General features: G+C 47.2%; 1 protein-coding gene across 2 annotated transcripts in view; it reads left to right on the plus strand.

The window, feature by feature from the left end:
* The first annotated feature begins 3,007 nt into the window (after positions 1 to 3,007).
* SLC27A2 (solute carrier family 27 member 2) overlaps positions 3,008 to 13,571 on the plus strand; it is a 30,572-nt gene continuing 20,008 nt past the window's right edge. The window contains exons 1-4 of one of the 2 annotated variants that reach the window (XM_044979020.1): positions 3,008 to 3,554; positions 9,076 to 9,285; positions 11,569 to 11,727; positions 12,732 to 12,856. In XM_044979020.1, coding sequence (XP_044834955.1) covers positions 3,077 to 3,554; positions 9,076 to 9,285; positions 11,569 to 11,727; positions 12,732 to 12,856 — 972 coding nt within the window. In that variant the 5' untranslated portion in view covers positions 3,008 to 3,076. The remainder of the gene's footprint in view (positions 3,555 to 9,075; positions 9,286 to 11,568; positions 11,728 to 12,731; positions 12,857 to 13,571) is intronic. The other variant, XM_044979021.1, reaches the window with a different exon arrangement.

The raw sequence follows: 13,571 nt of genomic DNA on the forward strand, positions 1-13,571 counted from the left end.
TTATATTGTTGTCCCTTTGACCTCAGCAGTAAGCCAGTATTCAGAGCCTTGCCAAGTTGTTTCCTTCAAGAGAAGAAACTGATGATGAGTCAAGTACTTCTTTAATGCAATCCTGTTTGTGTACATTCTTTGTAAATAAATTCCTTTTTCCCTGAACATAATAGAAATAAACAGCATCAGGCTCAGAATTCCATAGCCTGCCTCTCCAGTCAGTCCTGTGCCCCAAGAAGCTCTCTCCCTCTCTGCACCCTTTCAGGGCCACACTCAAGACCGCTTCTCTCACTGTCTATTGGCTTTCTGCTTCTAACGTGCACACATTTCCCAAAAAATTCCCTATCCCCTGCATTTGCAGTCAGTACCTGGGGAACGCCTCAGACCACATGGCTTACCTCTGTTTACGCTTTGCCATATGCCTGGCTACCTGGAACCCTTCTCCCCTGACCCTGGCTGCCCTTTCCAAAATCATGTGTGGACCAAACACTGCTTCATTTCTCATTCGCTAATTGTTTTTCATCCCCAGCATCCCTAGTTCTAGCATCTAGGATCCCATGTGAGCCTTATTTTGAGAGATTACATAGGTTTAGGTGGTGCATAATCCATGTGCTAGTCTGGATGGCTGTTCCCTGACTGGATGCAGTGCACAGTTCTGTCCTAGCAATTAATCTACATATAGCTTCAATAATATGCACTGAGCAACTATCTGACAATTCCACCCCCTCCTCTTGCAATATCCAAGATGGTGTAACCCCAACAAAATTATTGAACAGGAATGGGGACTAAGAAAATAGGGCTGGATTTTCCTTGACACAGACGCAGTCCCAGAAATTGTAGTTTGTGGCAGTTTGGGCATGCACTCCTGTAACTATTACTGCCATTATTTGGGGAGCTTCTTGGTGGATTTGCCAATGAATGAGCTGACGGAGGCTTTCCGTTTTCTAGACAGCTGATTATTATTATCTGTAAAGAATAGAGCTAACTTCAGGTTGTCTGTGCATGTGATGGCTTGGGGAGGGTGGCTCTTCCAACACACCCGTGCAGTACCCAAGCACAATGCTGACACTAGCACTCTCTGAGCACTAGGGCAGAACTGGCTACTGTACTTGGCTACACTTCAGACACGCTGTGAGCACAGCTGACAGTCAGGTTGAATGAATTTACAGTCACTTAGCTAGCACTTTTCCTTTGGGGTTCAAGAAAGGAAGAGAGAATCTGCCCGGTTGCTACAGAAGCTTTGTTTGGTCTTGTCTGAGCCCCTATAGTTGGCATGTCCATTAGACAGTGCTCCAAAAGTAAGATCTTGATTGTCAAATTATGGAGCAATTCAGCAATACACATTCATGTCCCTGAATCCTTTACTCTGTAAGTATTTTGAAACACAAAATTCCCTCTCCAATCCTGCCCTTTGCCCGCTCCTGCTCTCTCACACTAACATTTTATCGACTTTCTGCTAACCACCGTAAACCTGATCTTCTTACAGCAATGCAAATCAGCAATAATGCCTGAATGCAGTAACATGGCTGCAAATGCTGGTCCTGATTCTGACACTGGTGCAAGTCAGGAGTAATGCTAATGAAGTCTGTGGGGTTGGCCACGTGTAACAGCAGTGGGAAGTCAGAATCAGGACATCAGTGTAACAGAGATCAGAGTCAGCCTGACAGCAATTCAAAAACAATGCTTTGCTCAGAATGGCGCTTGTCCGCCTGGAAGGAGCAGAACCATGGGACAGAGGGAGCAGAGTCCTCTGATGTTTGGGGTTTGACCCCACGGCTCAGAATTCCACTGGCCTCTACTATGTATCCTACCATGCACAGCAAGAAAAATTTCAGCGTGTCCACAGCTCAGCACTCAAACAAAGGACCATGGGATACTCACCCAGAACACTACGCACTTTGTGCACACCAGGCCCCCATCATGCATGTTGTGAATTGAAACAGGACACAGCTGTCCTGTGTGTAGGCTATTGCTGCAGCTGATGTCCTATGCCCTAGCTAGTGTGCTTGCCCTCTATCGATAAGTCATCACTATCTTCATAGACTTTCCCATATGCCTTATTTTCACCGTCTTTGTGCTATGGTCACTAATCAGACTTTGCCCTTAATAATGAAATACAAGGAACCCCTATTTGTATAGACTTTGTAAGGGTTTTACACATTTCAGATATGATTTGTACTAAGTATCCAGTCACCTTCCCTTTATGCCAATGGGAAATTGTTAGTGATATCATCAGTGGAAGCAGGAGGGGAGCCCAAGTCTCTTTATGAGTCATTCATTCTGTACTGTACACCTACGTTAGCGTCTGATAGCTGTAGTGCACTTGAAAAGGAAAGCAGCACATCGCAATATAATCCTGCCTTTTGCCCTGAAGAGAGAAATCAATGTGACCTTGATTTTTTGGGATCAGCCCAAAAGTGTCCCTCCTCCACTATCATGCAATACAATGGTGGTTGCCACTGAAACCAGAGATGTGTAAATCATGCCTGCAAATCGCTGTTTCCCTCAGCTGTCATTGGAGCTTTGTTATCCTGGTGATGTGGAGTTAGATAAGCTGTGTGTGAAACGTCCTCTCCAACCCCACGTGCCCTGCAGCAAAGCAGGGCGGCATCTGTCACCCGTTGGGGGACCTGTTCTGGAAGGGGGATCAGAAAGAAACTCGGGGTTGCTACTATCCTGATTTCAGCCTCCCTTCCCAGGTCCCTAACCACTTTGGGTGCGGTGGGGCGAGTCGGGTTTAGAGGTACCAGCAAGGGCATTTCCCCCGATCTCTCACCACGGCCGGCTCTGGAAAAGTGACCGGCCCGGAGTCCTCCCCGCTGTGCCCCAGGTTTCGCGTAGGCGCTGTCTTCGCAACCACCCAGCGCCAGGCGGCGGCTACCTGGCGCTGACTCCTCCTGGCTGCGATTCCTGCCCTCCACCCCCACCAGCCCCACCTCGGCTCGGGCACCGCTTCCCCCCCGCCGGGGCCAGGGAGGAGGGAGAGGCGGGGCCCGCCCCTGCCCAGCCGGGAGCCGAGCAGCCGGGCCAGGCGCAGCTCCGTGCGCTCCGCGTCCCTTGCGCTGAGCACGGGCCGGGCAGGGTCATGTTCTCCTGCTTCTACACCGCGCTCGCGGGGCTGCTGCTCCTGCCGCTGCTGCTGAGCCGCGTCTGCCCCTACTTCTTCCGCGACCTGCGCTTCTTCCTGCAGATGGCCCGGGCGGCGTGGCGGGCGCACAGCTACGCGGAGCGCAGCCCGCCGCGCACCATCCTGGAGCTGTTCACGCAGCGGGCGCGCCGGGCGCCGCGCAAGCCGCTGGTGCTGTTCGGGGAGGAGGCGCACACCTACGAGCAGGTGGACAAGCGGAGCAGCCGGGTGGCCCGGGCGCTGCGCGAGCACGCGGGGCTGCAGCAAGGGGACTGCCTGGCCCTCTTCCTGGGCAACGAGCCGGCCTACGTCTGGGTCTGGCTGGGCTGTGCCAAGCTGGGCTGCGCCATGGCCTGCCTCAACTGCAACATCAGGGCCAAGTCCTTGCTGCACTGCTTCCAGTGCAGCGGAGCCACGGTGCTGCTGGCAGCCCCAGGTGAGACCCTCTCCAGCGGACAGGCTGCTCGGGGTGGTGCCCCGGGCCGCCCGCCCGCCCACCTGGGCCCACACCTGCTGGGCTTCTGCTGCTCGGCGACATCTGCTCAGGGTAGGGGGACTAGATGTCCCGATTTGATAGGGACAGGGCCGATTTGGGGGACTTTTTCTTATATAGGCTCCTCTTACCAGGGCCGGCTTTAGGAAATGCGGGGCCCAATTCGAACAGTTTCAATGGGGCCCCGGCAGGGATGACTAAAAAAAAAAAACGTAAAAAAACACGTGGGGCTTGTACTCACTGGGCGGCGCTCTGGGTCTTCGGCGGCACTTCGGCAGCGGGTCCTTCAGTGCCACCAAAGACCTGGAGTGAGTGAAGGACCCGCCGCCGAAGTGCCACCAAAGACCCAGAGCAAGCGAAGGACCCGTCGCCGAAGTGCCGCTGAAGTCCCAGAGCGCTGCCAGGTGAGTAAAAATTAAAAAGGTGCCTCTAGCCAGGGAAGGGATTCTCACTGGGCGCGGGGCCCTCTTAGGCGTGGGGCCCGATTCAGGGGAATTGGTGGAATAGGCCTAAAGCTGGCCCTGCCTATTACCCGCCACCCCCGTCCCAATTTTTCACATTTGCTGTCTCGTCACCCTAGCTCAGGGGGACAGCTCGCCTTCCTTGCAGCCCTCTGAGGCGGGAATGTGGGGCAGGCCCCAGGAGTGGGGAGCGGGTTGTTCCTTTAACATGTACAATAACCTCTTGCTACAACTTCATTGGCAAGACTTGGCCTCTCTAGTGTCAATAATTTGGAACAAGGGAGATGCCTTGCCCAGTTGTTTTTTTCCAGCAAGGGAGACGGGATTCTTTCACTATTTAGCCAGTGCAGAAGAGTAAGATGCAGTCTAAGGCCCTAGACCTACCAATGCACATGATTAACTTTACACACTGTGAGTAGCCCTATCACAGGGGCCGGCAAATTTTTTGGCCTGAGGGCCACATCAGGTTTCTGAAATTGTATGGAGGGCTGGTTAGGGGAGGCTGTGCCTCCCCAAACAGCCAGGCGTGGCCCGGCCCCTGACCCCATCTGACCCCCCCCCAGTTCTCACCCCCGATGCTCCCCCTGCCCCATCCAACCCCTCCATTCCCTGCCCATTCAATCCCCCCGTTTCCCACCCTTTGACCGCCATGACCCCTATGCACAACCCCACCCCCAATCACCACCCCGAACTCCCCTGCCCTCTATCCAAGCCCTGCTGCTCCCTGCCCCCTTACCGCGCAGCCTGGAGCACCGGTGACTGGCGGCGCTACAGCTGCACCACCCAGAGCACCAGGACAGGCAGCCGTGCTGCCCGGCTAGAGCCAGTCACGCCACAGCACAGAGCACCAGGTCAGGCTGCAGCTCTGCAGCTCCACCACCCAGAGCATTGTGCTGGCAGCGGAGCGAGCTGCGGCTGCAGGGGAGGGGGACTAGCAGGGAGGGGCCAGGGTTAAGCCTCCTGGGCCAGGAGCTCAGGGGCCAGGCAGGAGGGTCCCGCAAGCCGGATGTGGCCCGAGGGCCATAGTTTGCCCACCCCTGCCCTATCAGTATCAAGTTTGGGCCTTAAACCTTAATCCTGAAATTGATTCTGTCCCCTACACCTGCACTGAGCCCCACTGACTTAATGGGGCTCCAGGTGGGCAAAGAAGGGTCTGCCCGGATGAAATAGGTTGTAGGATCTGTGCCACAGTGCTGAAGGTTTTTGTCAAAGAGCCAGGCAGTCATAGATGTAGCATTTAAACATCCAGGTGCTTTGTGGGATAAGCAGAGTCAGGTGTAAGAATGTAACATACCTTCTGTGAGTAACTACATAGGGAACAAATATTTAATAATAGGCTCTTCGCTCTAGCGGAGAAAGGCATAACACACCACCCAAGGGCTGGAAGTTGAAGCTAGACAGATTCAGACTGGAAATAAGGTGTAAGTTTTTGATGGTGAGAGTAATAAATCATTGGAACAATTTACAAAGTGTCCTGGTGGATTCTCTGTAATTGACTATTTTGAAATCAAGATTGGATGTTTTTCTAAAAGATCTGCTCTAGGCATTATTTTCGGGAAGTTCTATGGCCTGTGTGAGACAGGAGGTCAGAGTAGATGATCACAATGGTCCCCCTTCTGCCCTTAGAATCTATGAATCGATGGATGTTCCCAAATCATTTGCAATATATTTTCATTTCCAATTTATATAGTAAGGGGAAATCTCCAGAAAAAGAGAGTTTACTTAGGCATCAGGTGCTTTATATGTATGTATGCAGATAGAGTATCTGCATTAATATTTGGAGGGTCAAGGCCATTTCTATGCAGATGTTTAAATGCACCTAAATTTTATGAACTCAAAAACAAATCTTTCCAAGCCTAACACAGGAACTATACCTATTTAAACTTTCTAAATTAATCAATGTTTAAGTTAGCACCATGGGAAAAAGCTAGTGTTTAGGACAGGAAAATGTATTCCAAAAAGTATTCAGCTCTGGGAAAAGACCATACAAAGGAGGTTTCAGCCCAAAATGAGACTTTTTTTTTAATCCAAACGGTTGAAAAAAGTGGGTTATTAATGACAATTTCCCCAATCTTAGCTGTAGTAGTCACTACTGGCAGTTGTTAAAATAATATAAGGAGAGTAGCAAAAAAGACAGGTTTCCCCTCTGTTAAACATTTACTTTCTCATCCCTGATTTGAGTTTCGACCTTTACTCTGCATTTCTGTGCTACTTTAGGTCAAAGGTAAATCTCTTCTGATCACAACTGTATCATGTGTGATCATTGTTATTTACTTTTGAATAGGTTTCTGCAAAGGAATATGCTGATTCAATTGTAAATAAGAGTAGAGTGTATTGTATTTACATCTGTGTTTGTTGCCAGACCATGGCTCATTAGATCTACCTGTGGAGGGGTCTTATATTAAACCCTCCATGGAGAAAGGGGGTTCAGGTGCCTCTGCAGAACATTCCCCTCCCTGCCACCCAACTCAACTCTCCATGCAGTCCAGGGTCTGTGTAGAAGGAGGGGGTGGAGTGAGGGTGGGTAGGAACAGGAGGGGCAGGCCACCTGAATGCACATCATTCTCCCTTCCAGTCCTGCCGAAGATGTCCAAAAATGTTAATACAGCCTGAAGCCATATTAACCATTTTTAGTTCCTCTTCCTGAACTCCAGAGGAGGCTACGGAGGGTTGTGGGGGGGGGGGGACCGTCCTTAGCAGTACGGCACCAATGGAGTTGTGCTGGCAGGGAGCCAGGGGTGTAGGTGAGAGCCAGAGTTGCAGCAGACAGCTGGGGTCTGCACAAGGATGGCTCTGCGACCTGCCAGATTTGGGGGTAGCTTTTTTGCTAGCGGGGCAAACTTTTACAGTCTGGGCATTGGCTTGGTATATTTATAAATACCATTCCCAAGAACATCGACAGGCAACTACCCTAGAAATATTGGTTCCAATAAGAGCAATTTTTCATGCCAGTTGCTAAATTCAAAGTGAATGGCAGAGCTGTTTGGTTTTGGATACAGCAGGTTGGGTTGCTGAATCCAACAGTAGGTTGCATATTGGGAACAGTTCCAACTCTTTTGATGGCATTTCCACAGAAGAAAAATGCACATAGCCTGCTTTTGCGACATTTCATGGCTTGGGGAAGGGATTCATATAAATTAATTGAAAGGACTCTTGCAAATTACATGAACATCTAAATAATGGCGTGTGTAAGAATTAGGTCCTTTGAGTGAAGAGAAAAGTCCCTGGGATTTTGAGTCAGTTTCCTTCAGAGAATACGGACTCATTTATATCGACAGTACATAAACCAGCTACCTTTTACAAGTAATCTCTCGCTTTTGGTTTTAGTACTACATAAGTTAACTGTAGACATCAAATTGGACAGGGTGTCAGGGTTTTGTTCAGACATTTAAAACACATATTTCGTGCTATAAAACATCCTAGAAATGTGGGGCCAGATTCTCAGCTGGTGTGAATCAATGTATCTCCATAGAAATCAACACAGCTTCTGCCCCCTGATCTCCCTTCTGCACCCTTGACACCCAGCAGCCGTCAAGACATCCATTGAAGTCAATGGAGCTATGACAGTTTACACCGGCTGAGAATCTGGTTTGTCTCTCTCTACACATCAACAGATTTGATAGCATGTGCCTGGGGCCAAATTTTCCTCCCCTTGCTCACATAAAACTCCCATTGACTTAACTTCAGTGGGAGCATTTATATGAGTAAGTCAACCCCAATTTGTCCCTGGGTGTGAATTTTCCCTGGTTTGATTTGTGTGTGAGTTTTACAGTTTGATTCCTGCTTCAAGCTGTTTTGAGAATAGAATCCTGAAGCAGTTGCTGTTTGAGTGAAATTGGTGATGAGGGTCCATGTTAAATTATCTGAATGTACTAGTTCAAAGGGAAATTGTCATACCTGTGATTTGAAAGGTCTTTTTGTTTGCTTTGCAGTGTGTTTGTCAGATTCCACCCAACATTATGAAAATGTCAACTCTCTTTTCTGTTTTCATGCATATAGCCATTTGCTGTTTAAAGGAGGACTTTGAGTTGCAAGAAACTAGCCAAGCCACTGGTGACTATACCAGCCAAAGGAGATAATCTTATTTTTCTAATAGAGCAAGTGAGCACGTAAACATCATGCTGTACATGAAGAGAGCCTGTGCATTGTCATTTCTAACACTGGACCCTTTTTATTGTAAATTTCAACTTTTTTTTTTTCATTTGCTCACTGTGGATGAAATTTGCCTTTGTACGAAGGATGGATGGGACATAGTGGTATATAGACCTGGTGTGGGAACTCTGCACAGGAGTGTATTTCCCTGGCAGGGGAAAATTCACCACCCTTCAGTGGCCATTTTGTCCACCCCCTATCTGGCACAAAATGGGCGCAAAGAGGCTGTACGGCTCCCTGGGAAACACCCTCAGCATGAGTCCTATTCAGCAGACACAGACTGGCTAGGCCAGCCATATATTCCTCCCCCATCCCAGGGATCTTGTCCCTGGTGGCTGCAAGCAGGAGGAAGTGTGGCTGGGGCATTCCTACTCCCTGGTTCTTGCAAGGCATATACCTCTCAGAGGTGAGCTAACCTGTACTATCGATTGAGTCAGCCTCAGGATCAGGGAGGCACAAAGTGTTTTTCCTCAGGCCTGGTCTACACCTAAAATTGAGACTGACCAAGTTACATTGGTCAGGGCTGTGAAAAAGTTCATGCCCTGTGTAACATAGTTAGGTTGACCTAACCCTTACTGTAGTAGCAGCTCTCAGACAGGTGAATTATCTACATCAAGGGAAAAACCACTTCTGTTAGTGTAGAAAGCTTCTATACTACAGCTGCAGCAGTGCAGCTGTATCACTGTCACATAGCCATGGCCTCAGTCCTTTCATTAGACACTGAACCAACATAGGCATGAATCATTCCTGAGTGCAGTTAAATACAAGATCTCCCACGGCAAAAGTTGGGACACAAATTCGGCCATGCAAAATTTTCTTAGAATTCTTTTCTATTTTCTTGGCTCCATAAGAATTGAAAGCAGCTGTTGAAGACATATTGCCAGCCCTGAAAAAAGAAAATGTAAAAGTCTTCTACCTCAGCAGGACATCCGATACAGAAGGGGTTGACAGCTTCATTGACAAAATGGAAGTGGTTTCAGATGAGCCTGTTCCACACTCTTGGAGATCAAATGTCACTTCTAAAACTCCTGCCATGTATATTTATACCTCTGGGACTACAGGTAATGTAAATGGGGTTATCTGACATGGGGGAAGAAATGATTGGAATGAGATTTTAATTTTCCTTTTTTCTGCTTAGTAATTCTTACACGTCATCTTCAAAATCTCATTTCTGTCTGAAAATATTTTACCTGCTATTGTTACAAGTAAACCCAAGATTTCTGGAAATGAAAGAGATTAGAGGAAAATATGTTTTTCTTTGCTTTTTCTTTTCTTTAGGCATTTGAAAGCACTTTGTGTACGGTCATTTTCCCTTATTTGTGTGGATCATCTACCACAGGGATCGGCAACCTTTGGCACGCGGCCCATCAGGGAAAGCCGCTGGCAGGCCGGGATGGTTTGTTTACCTGCAGCATCCGCAGGTTCAGCCGATCGCAGCTCCCACTGGCTGTGGTTTGCCACTCTAGGCCAATGGGGGCTGCGGGAAGAAGTGGCCTGGCTGTTGTACCAATATAATAAAAACCAGCAGGATCTTATTAAGAGGGATAAGGCAAAGATGCCACATTTATTGTAAATACCATAACAAAACAAAAGACAGTAAAAGACAAAAGCAAACAACGTTGTTTTCCTACTTATTTCTATCACTACTTATTCCTTATACACACACAGACACACACACACACACACACACACATATTCATTCACACAATCATTCATTCAGGTTCTGTATAGATGTTATAGTTACCAGCCTAGATGTTGCTCATGCCAAGTTACTGGCCAGGTATCTTGGTCATGAGGATGGAGCCGAGTCTGTGTCAGATGCATCTGATGCTCCTGGAGGCTGGCAGCAGAACCATAGACTCAAAGTCCTTATTCTTTAGAGTCCAGTTTTATAGGGATTTTTCCCTATGTTAGTTGATAGGAGTTGCTTCATTCTGCTGTTGCTAAATCAATCAGCAGATGGCTGGCTCCATGTTATTAGATGTTTTGTTTTTCCTTCCTTTGAGGTGTGGTGGGTGGATTCCAGTTTGCCCTCCGGGGGTCATCTGGTTGATCCCACTTGACACCTTCTTCAGCCAACACTGAATTCTTCAGGCTGGTGACTCCCTAACCATTCAGTCACATACATTCTCTATCTTAATCACATCTATTTCACTGTTTCTTTACTTTTTGGGGTGTTACCAATTTATGTGAGACTCCCTGTCTTTTAACAATCAAAGATAAAGTGAGATGAAAATTTACAGAGGGTGGGGGGTCTCTATTTATACACTATAACAGCTACTGTTTTGGCTTACTTAGAGTTAATTAATGTTTAACAAGTTTTATACAAAGTATTTCTTTGAGCAGGCTTCACACAGACACAGCTGGTGGCTTGCAGGTTAGAATCACAAATTTACTTTTAACATAAACCTTTAGTTATGAGGCATCAATTAACAATAAGTCATTTTTCATATAAACCATGTCTAATATAAACCTTCTTTAATATCCCTACATGGCCCGCGCTGCTTCCCGCAGCCCCCATTGGCCTGGGACAGCGAACCGCGGCCAGTGGGAGCTGCGATCGACTGAACCTGTGGACACTGCAGGTAAACAAACTATCCCGGCCTGCCAGCAGCTTTCCCTGATGGGCCGTGTGCCAAAGGTTGCCAATCCCTGATCTAACACATCAATTGGGGCGGGGAGGAGAAGAACTTTTGGAAAAAAATAGGCAGATGTGATTTTCCAATCTCCAAAACTGGCAGGGGGACTCAGAGATAGATATAGTCCTAGATGCTATTTTAAACTACTTTTTCTTTTAATTGACTAGATTTCAAAGTGATGGTGCCCATTAACTATTGCGAGCAGTTTTGGAAGTAAACATCTTTCAAGTTGTATGTGAATCAAATTGTATCTTAAATGAATCAAACTGTACCATATTTTACTATAGTTGACTCTTGACTTTCTTTTACATACAATGCCACTCCCCCACCAGCGTGACCTACTCTAGCATTCCTATAGTTTCTGTGATACCTATTATATCAGTATCTTCATTCAGTAGCAGGCCTTCAGGTTAAGCCATCTTAGTATTTGGACTTAAAATAGTTGTATACAAGCAATTATAAAACTTGTCAATATTTAGTTGTATACCTTCACGTGATGTAAATGAACAGGACTCTTTTTCATTTGACTATTTCTCTTTAGTTTCTATCTGTACGTTATCAACTTCTAGCCTCTGATCTTTATGAGGATATAGAGTATCCCCTTTAATAACTCCTCCGCTAAGGGAAGTCCCTGTCTGAACCACCTTGGTCATTAGGTGTTCCAATCGTATGAAAGAGCACACCTTTTCTATTGTCTTAACACAGGTCTTCCAAAGGCTGCAGTGATTACCCACAAGCGCATCCTGTTAGCTTGTGGTTTGTTCAGTACAAGTGGCGTGACCTCTGAGGACATTGTGTATAATGCCCTGCCACTGTACCACAGTGCTGCCCTCCTGATTGGAGTTAATGGATGCATCATGCAAGGTATAGTGCACCTTACAGTGTAAATGAGTTACTGTGCATATGGGAAGAAACAGCAAAATTCATACCCGGAGCCAGCTCTTCAGCCATAACCTCATGGCAGTATCACAGTTTCAAGGTTAACTGCACCTGTGGTTAACCTGTCTCCAGGGACTACAAGCATGAATACCAGTTACCAACCAGCCCTCACAAGCAAAATGCATTTATTCTAAGGGCAAAAGCATGACAGAGAAAGCATAAAAAATAATAGAAGTTCCTCTCCACAGGCCAAACGCTTGTCTTATGAGGCCTTTGTAAGCCAAAGTCTTTCCAATTCTTCCGCAAGGGTTGGGGCCTGCGGGACAGAAGGTTTTGTCTGTTTGCTGTATCAAAAAGAAAGCCCTTCAGACTCAGCCTTTTTATACCAAAAGCCTTTTCTTTGTCTGCTGGTCTCTGGAACACTTTGAAACAGTATAGGCAAATCTCCCTAGGGGTCGTACCTCTCTGCAGATGTTTACAGCCTGAGTGAGTTGCTATAATCACCCTGCGCGCGCGCACACACAGTTTTTAGTTCCTGGAAGAGCACTGGTAACCTTCCCCCAGGGAGTTCCATACAATCTCTGGCCCACAGTGAGACAGAAACCACTGATCAACTTAATACAATGTGATTCCTCCCACTCCGCCCAAGATACTGCATGCACCTGCAATGTCTGTCACAGGCAGCTCCTCCTGTGCAGCACAACCACAGGGGTTACATGGTGCAGAATGCCACAAAGTTAATCCACTATGAATACTCCCATACTTTTTGACGGACAGAATTAAAGGATAAAGCTAGTTCCTGGCCATGGATTGTATCTGAATTTATTTTAGGAAAGGGTCACACCCTTTTAAGATGAAGTTATATAATCTGTCATCCTGCAAGTTTCCTGCACTCATCACTGAAACGACAAAGGAAATGGTACCATTTTCTCACAGTCTATTTGTTATAGCCCAGTTGTGTTATTTCCCCCTTTTTCTTCTTTGCGTAGGTGCAACCTTCGCTCTACGCGCCAAATTTTCAGCCAGCCAGTTTTGGGTTGACTGCAGGAAATACAACGTAACAGTCATCCAGTATATTGGGGAGGTGCTTCGGTATTTATGCAACGTGCCAAAGGTAATTTCTTCTATGCGCCAGAGTTTTTTTGCCAACTGATTATAAATATTGTCTGGATTACCTGTGTAATACTTCTCATATTTTAATGGACTATAATGAGCCTCAGATGTTCCACAGATTAACCCAGGGGCCAGATTCTCTGCTCAACCAAGTTCATTTTGCACTGCCTAATGGTACATCAGCACTGGGAGGGGGGGGGGAACCCTACTGAAGCAAATCTAAGGCTATGTCTACACTAGCACTTTTGTTGATATAACGTACGTCGCTCCAGGATATGAAAAAAACTCCGTTCTGAGCGACATAAGTTAAGCCGACAGAAGCGCTGGTATGGACAGTGCTGTCGGAGGGAGACGCTCTCCTGCTGTCATAGCTACCACTGCTCATTGGAGTTGGGTTAATTATGTCAATGGGAGCGTTGACATAGAGCGACTACATGAGCAATCTTACAGCGGGACAGCTGCATTGGTACAGCTGTGCCACTGTAAGTTTGCTAGTGTAGACATGGCCTGAGAATCCAAGTTAGCTGACTTGGGCTTGTGCTATAGGGCTAAAAATAGCAGTGTAGACATTTGGGATCAGGCTGGAGCCCAGGCTCTGAAACCTGGCGAGGGGGTGGATCTCAAAGCCGGAGCTCCAGCCCAAGTGGAAATGTCTACACTGCTGTTTTTAGCCCTGTAGTGTGAGCTCTGTGAGCTTGACTCATTTGACCCAGGCT

This window comes from Mauremys mutica, chromosome 11 (genome assembly GCF_020497125.1).
Source record: "Mauremys mutica isolate MM-2020 ecotype Southern chromosome 11, ASM2049712v1, whole genome shotgun sequence".
Classification (NCBI taxonomy): Eukaryota; Metazoa; Chordata; order Testudines; family Geoemydidae; genus Mauremys; species Mauremys mutica.